General features: G+C 37.5%; 1 protein-coding gene across 1 annotated transcript; it reads right to left on the bottom strand.

Annotated features, from left to right (window-relative positions):
- Window positions 1–322: 322 nt before the first annotated feature.
- LOC133519011 (potential E3 ubiquitin-protein ligase ariadne-2) lies at window positions 323–6,946 on the bottom strand. Its single transcript, XM_061852857.1, has 8 exons — window positions 6,489–6,946; window positions 6,130–6,376; window positions 5,213–5,388; window positions 4,194–4,379; window positions 3,479–3,664; window positions 2,915–3,031; window positions 2,338–2,490; window positions 323–937 (listed from the first exon to the last, which is right to left on the bottom strand). Exons 1-8 carry the CDS (start codon window positions 6,708–6,710, stop codon window positions 767–769), a joined length of 1,458 nt encoding a protein of 485 aa, XP_061708841.1. The 5' UTR covers window positions 6,711–6,946; the 3' UTR covers window positions 323–766.
- Between the last annotated feature and the right edge of the window lie 161 nt (window positions 6,947–7,107).

Below are 7,107 nucleotides of genomic sequence, written 5' to 3'. Positions count from 1 at the left end.
TCTGTATCTTTAGGTATTTAAAAAATGGTAAACAAAATTTACCCTCAAATGGCTTCTTAAGGCAGCTGAGGGTAGATGAAAATATTACATGATCAAATAATGTAGGTTTAAAGTCAGGTCGTTCAGTGACAGATCCAGGCGGTTTTGTATTTGGTTGGTTAACCAATAAATATTAAAACTACCCGAAAATGTACAAATTGTTTGTTTACCTTTTTTTAAATACCTAAAGATACAGACTATAGTGATGCCTTCAAACACGTTGAACGATAGATGGAGTGCCCACAATAGGCCCTACTATCTAGGAAACGAGTAAAAAAAATGAGATGTTGCCATTTTTATTATTAATTACTTAAATATTATTGCAAATTCTTGTTTATAAATATACTTTGGCAGAACAAAAAATCTAGCTCTCATAATTAATATACATAGGTGCTGTTACATAGTTAACTACTAACTTTTAAAAAATGCGTATCTTCATACTTGAGGTTTAGAGTCAGGGGGCCTACCGCGAAAACCAAAAATCGCAAATTGCGAGGATCTTCCTCTTTTACACTAAGACGTAATTAGAGAAAAATGCCCGCAATTGACGAACTTGGACTTTCGCGGTTATAGCCCAGGCCAAGAAAAGTCTGCAACGATTTTGAAAGCACGCGCAGTGCAAGTGTTATTTTAAACGACAAAGTTCTATGAAATTATGACGCATAAATAACACTTGCACTGCGTGTGCTATCAAAACCGTTGCAAACTTATCTTGGTCTAACACTAGTTATGCTTTACTACTGGAAGCACTATTCGTATGAAATTCTAGGAAATCTTTGAGTAATGTAGTGCGTCTTTTCTCTGCTATGTCCATTTGATTCTCTAAATCGCCGCGATCTGTCGTTTCTGCCCGTTCTACCTTCCATGATAAGTTTTCAATCTCTGCTTCCAGCTGAGCCTGCAAGATACAAACAAATCATCATCATCAACATCAACTCGTGAACCGACGTTTGCGGGACTAATTGTGGTATCAGTTTCTTTCATTCCCCACAGTTACAAAGTGACACCTTAATACACACAGTCAAATTAACTTCTTTATTTAAAGACTCCAAATTAGCCTCTACCAATTTATATTTATCCCTAATACATTTTATTAATTGAATTCAATTTTTTAATCTATTTCTGGATAGACATTAGCACTTCACACACCTTAGTTAATTCAGTAACTGACGACAGGGACGCAGCTATAAGTCAAACACTGTAAAGATATCTGCATCTAATTTTTATCACAGTTACTGAAAAGAGCAAGGTGTGTAAAGCGCTTTAGGGTGTGTTGTTAACTTTAAATATGGCGTCATAGGACGTCATTTTTGATTATTCCCACAAGTTACCAAATTATTACAAATGGCAATTACTGGAAAAAAAATCCCAGAGTTACCACCAAGCCGAACCAAACCGAGTTGGTGGTAACTACTAGGATTTTTTTCCCAGTAGTTACCATTAACATTTTATTGGAGTTCAATACTAATAAAACAGAATAAATAGTATTGTATAAATATAGAGTACCTTCTTTAACAAATAGTTATAAGTCGATTAGTTCAGTAAACTGCCCTTACTCTACTGTAATTATTCTGTGCCAGTACTAACTGGGACAAAAATCCCAGTAGTTACCACCAACTACGTTAAGCCCCCTCCAGACTATGCGCGTGAATCACGGCGCGACTTTGCGGAGCGAACATACCGCGACGTTGACGTAGACTCCACACTCGCACAACTTCACGGCGATTTCGCAGTTTGGTTCGCGGCAAGATGGCGCCGAAGCGTCAGCTGATCGGATTTAGTTTGTGGCAAGGCACTGATTCAAACTGGGAACTGTCAAATTGATTTTTGGTTTATCAAGTTCGCACCCAATAACCAAGTAGCCACCATAGAAGGTTATGACAGTTTACAGATTAACAGACTCGTGAGCGAATCGCGGCGCGAAGCGATTGCGAGTGTGGAGTCTTGCAAGTTCGCGCTTCGTGTCTCCTTTGACGCGGGCCAAATACCGACAAAAAACGGGGAATAAGGCGCGAAGGCGATGAACAATCTGCAAAATCGACGCGAGGGCCATCCACACTCGCGTTCGCGGCTTCGCGCCTCGATTCGCGCACGAGTGTGGAGGGCCCTTTTGGTTCGGTTTGGTGGTAACTACTGGGATTTTTTCCCCGCCTTTTACCAGTGGTAACAACTTGGTGGTGGCTAGTGGAAATAACCCGTAATTTATTAGAGAATATTCAAACTGCACGCAAATTGTAACAAAATTGGATTATTACATTTACATTTTGCCTAATATAAATATAACAAACTTTAACTTACCTGCTGGTACTCGAATAGTTCTTTTCGAGGTCCAACTTCCATATAATAAGCATAAGGGTATGTATACTGCAAGGTATATCGGCAGCGCTTCAGTAGTCTCGCAGAATCCCACAGGTACTGCCAGTCAATCCAAGTACCCTCCCCAGCCATCACCTAAATAAATTAAAATATTTGTGTAACAAAAATCTAAAGTTATGGTGCGTGGTGGACAGTGTTGGCCGAAACGTTAACCGCAATTAACGTTCGGCCAACACTGGCGGTGGAGTTATGGTCGTCTAGATCAGGTTTGCGCCGCCAATGCGACTTTCGCGTTTGCGTGCATTTCGTAGCACCAAACATTGATCGGTCAGTATAAGACTTATAAGGTCTACGAAAAAATCGTATCCTAGATAGAGTTCGACAGTATCTCTGAAGAAGTCGGCGCTGTATGGCGCCATGGTTTTGGTCAAAGAATTGTCAAACGTCAACTCTTTATCGCTCGAATATGCGATAAGCGATAGAGAAAAATAACTTATAAGGACACAACTTTAATGGTGTAATTATTAAGATTATCATCAGACGGTATTCTTAGCGTTACCTTTTGATTAATACGACTTTTGAGACTTGCTAAGGTCTGCTCCTCCAGTTTCAGAGATCGTGCGTGATTTTCCCATCTCTCATAATAATGCAAATATTTTTTTAGAGCCTCACGTGCCTAAAATAAAAAATAAAATTAGATAATAGTACTTACACCCGCAGAAAATTTGGTTACAGAAAAAAGTAATGTTTTGGATTATTCTATGGTGTAAAAAATATGGATGATAAAATATCAATATTATTTCATTACTCATTAGCTACTAGACTAGTTAGTATTTAGTCCAATATAGCATTATGCAATAAAGCATAGGCAATTTTGCATTACAAAAGGAATTTCCATGCTTTATTTTATATAATAAAATTGCAAGCCATCGCAAGCACGATCATCGGTATGCGTACAATTCATCAATCATTCACGATTATAGGAAATTCTGGCCAACTACAGACGATTATGCTCTCTACACAATCATGCATGCCTGTACTCGCCCATCATGGGCAATTGTGTAGACGAGCCTTGAAATCTTCAATATAGCTTTCTATAATTATTAACTATTCACATGTTTACCTGTGCATGTTGATTGTCATTAGTTAAATTGGGGTCTTCCTTATAACGACTGCACTCATAGTATTCAGAGCCGTGAGTCTTCCAGTCGCCCAGGCACACCCAACAAAAATCGTGTCTGCAAGCTCCACACTGCATGTGATTGCAACCTCCGTTTTTCTCTATGCATATTTGGCATTTAGGGCAATCCTGAAAAAAAAAAATTTTTAGCAATGGGCGTTTATAATGCAAGTAGTGTCACAACCCATAACTAGAAAATAAATAAAGTTCTATTGTTTTAAGCCCCCCGACATTGGCTAATGGAAGGCTTGTTCATTTTTTGTTTAGTATATGACATCTACATATTTAAGTTTATAATGCATACATATACTAGAAATTTACAAAAGCGCTCAACTACTGCAATATAACCCATAAGTACATACGTAAGTATAAGTACTGTTAAATGACAGTTTAGCGTTTTTGCCTGCCGAATGCTGAATACGGCAGTCAAACCAGAAAACCGCGGATTGGACGCACGCGAAAAGTGACAGAATAAGGCCGTTCATAGATTGCGCTCGACCTAATGTATAAAAGGCCTTGAGCGGAGACATGGCTTGTAAAAAAATTGCGAGAAAATATTAATAAATTGTTTTAGAAACTGTTACTGCTGAAGTGTTGGACTGTCTCAAAAATAAAATGTGTTATTGCACAAACTATAAGCAATGTTGTGTTGGCATACCTTAGTGTGCGCACTGATGTAGTTGGCCGTCTCGGAGTCGTCCGCGCACTTGGTGAGCCAGCGGCGGATGGTGGCGCAGTCCGTGGGCGCGTGGTGCGGCGCGCCGCACGAGAAGCACGTGAGCAGCTCGCAGCCCGAGCACTCCACCCGGCGCGCGCCTGTCCGCACCCACGCTTGGAATATCCACTACAAATACAGATTTCAATTCAAAGATCTCTTTTAATACTTTACACTGGTCCTTGCCACTGGTTCCAGACTTCTATCTATGTTAAGACGCGTTTCACGCTTAATAACGTGTATTTAGGATCATCCCCTTCAAAATCGTATTAACAGGGTAAACAGGGTTTTATTGTACTAGTGGTTATATACTAATATGTGTGCAATATAATAGCAGTACATAAGAAAATGTAAATTAGGGGAATACTATAATTTTAGATCAATAATATTGGATCTTTTTATATAATTCTTTTGCATTAGTTCACATTGTTTCAAAATTAACTGTAACCTTTACTTAAATAATATTGGATTAGATTAACCCTAATTTTCATTATCTTATTGACTGCTATTATATTGCACACAACTGTATATAGAATTTACATTAAAAACAAAAGTCAAATGTGCTAAAAATAACAGGGTTCTAATTAAAACAAAACAGTAAACATGATGGACCCAGAAAGCCTCGTCCTGGTACCCAAGGAATCTTACAAGAGGTCAGAAACGACCGAGGACCCAATGGCATGACAAGCTGGCTGACTTTGCGGGATTAACATGGAACAACTGACAAACGGAATTGGAATAAGATGGCGGAGGCCTTTGCCCACCAATGGGATTCTTTGTAATACCTTTGTAAGTAAGTAAATATTCTTTATTGCACCACAAAGAAAACAAATTTAAAAACAGATTTACAATGTAAAAAAATGTGTGTGTAATGTGTGTTTGTATTACTAGGCTAAATAAATAAATAAATGCATGATATAATTTAGATATAACTGCAAAAGTAATTTGAATGTTGGTCTTACCTGGCAATTTGGACCTGGGCAAAATCTAAGTTGTGGATGTGATTTAACATGATCTTTGAACATAAACTGCTGGTAGCGTTCTCGTAGCGCCGGTTTAGCCACATGCGACAACACAAAGTCCTCTGGAGCCCGCACTTCACAGTCCTGGGCCATGCACTGAATAGTGTTTGACACACCTGTAACATAAACATTCAACAGATAGGATCAATAATAGTATTGCATAGGGATTGACAAACTCCAGCTCTTGGAATGTGCAATGGTATTCTTCAAACACCTAAAAATGTAGAGGATATAAACCTCTGAAATCAATTTTTGTAGCTCTTTGAGATTCCTAAAAAATAATGATTTCTACTGTGGGTCTCCTTTGCAAGTTTGCCAACCCCTGGGATAGCATAATCAGGTAAAAAATCAAATAAATCTAGGATTAAAACTTGGTTAGAGGTGATCAAAGTGTTAGATCAATGCCAGAATTTGTTCTTGTTAGTTTTGATAAATTACAATCCCAGACATCTCAGCTCCATATTTCTGTTTACCCCTTATAGAACATGTACACTCAGCTGCAAAATTGCATGAACACTTAATGAATTTCATTCATCACTACACTACATAAATGTACCAAATAATATATGATATTATAATGATATAAGTAAACAAATTTGACATGATGATGTCACAGTTAAATTAACATCCTGTGTCCTACATTAATAGACCAAAAATCCTCCTGTGATATTAACACAAGTACAGTTTGATCCCAGTGGGGGGTCTCCCTACCTAAACAATGCTAATACTTGTCACTCTTATCTGTTACAATGAGACAAAAAGCTAAGATATTAAAGACAATAAGGTTGTTTTTCATAGATAATGTTACAACTGTTTTAGCTAAGAATTTAGATAGGTATAAAATAATATAGGCTTGCCTTGCATAATTTGTACTTCAAAGTGCATAGCCCAGCATTCATTGCAGAAGTAATGTCCGCAAGCAAGAGCACTGTACTTGGTCAGAGCTGGAGTGTTGGCACAGACTGCACAGGACATCCTGCTGGAGCCTGCTTGGACAGAAGGAACGCGAGGCTTCACCCGGCTGTACACTAGCACTTCATTAGCATTATTTTTATACTTAGCTATAATCTCTTGAGCATTCCATTCATATGCATGTAACATAACCTGAAAAACAATTAACAAAAACTTGAACTTGACTATGAAAGTTGGTACTTTGTAATTTTTTGTAAATGGATTAAAATGTAAGTTGCAGTTTATTGGAAACAGTAATACAAACCTTTGCCAGGGAAGGTGTTATTTGTAGGCTGTTGCTGAGCAATTCAATCGATTCGTTTAACAATTTTTCTACTTCTTCTACCTTGTGACAGGAGTATAAAAAATATTCGGGATCAGCCTTACTACGGTCCACCGCTTCCATATCACAATCGTCCTGTCCTCCGTAGTAATCGTAGTCGTCCCCATCGTTATCCGAGTATTCCATATCAGATTCCGCAGACATTTTGGAGAAAAATGTAGAAAGGATGGGATTGAAACGGATGGATATAGGTTGGGTGGATATCAAGACGATAATAACATATTTTGATACACAGAAAATTTTAACATTTTAAATACATTATATCCTACACACCGAATTAAGCCAATGTAAATGACTAGATTGCGACATTTAAGTAGGCCTTACTTATTTATTTTAGTAAAAATCTATCGTTTATTTACTACTGTTTTCTACTAAAAACTTACAGTGTTTCCATACCGAAACGAAACTAACTACGATAAAAATAATTATCATGCTTTAACTGTATTTTTTTAATCAATAATAAAATTTAGATTTTTTTTTATATTCTACGAGATAGTTTTACTTATATTTAAGCACGATATACAAAAATAAGTTACTAAGC

The sequence above is a fragment of the Cydia pomonella genome, chromosome 6, assembly GCF_033807575.1.
Source record: "Cydia pomonella isolate Wapato2018A chromosome 6, ilCydPomo1, whole genome shotgun sequence".
Taxonomy (NCBI): domain Eukaryota; kingdom Metazoa; phylum Arthropoda; class Insecta; order Lepidoptera; family Tortricidae; genus Cydia; species Cydia pomonella.
Note: the sequence above shows the minus strand (reverse complement) of the source record. Positions and strands in the feature narration are given on the sequence as shown.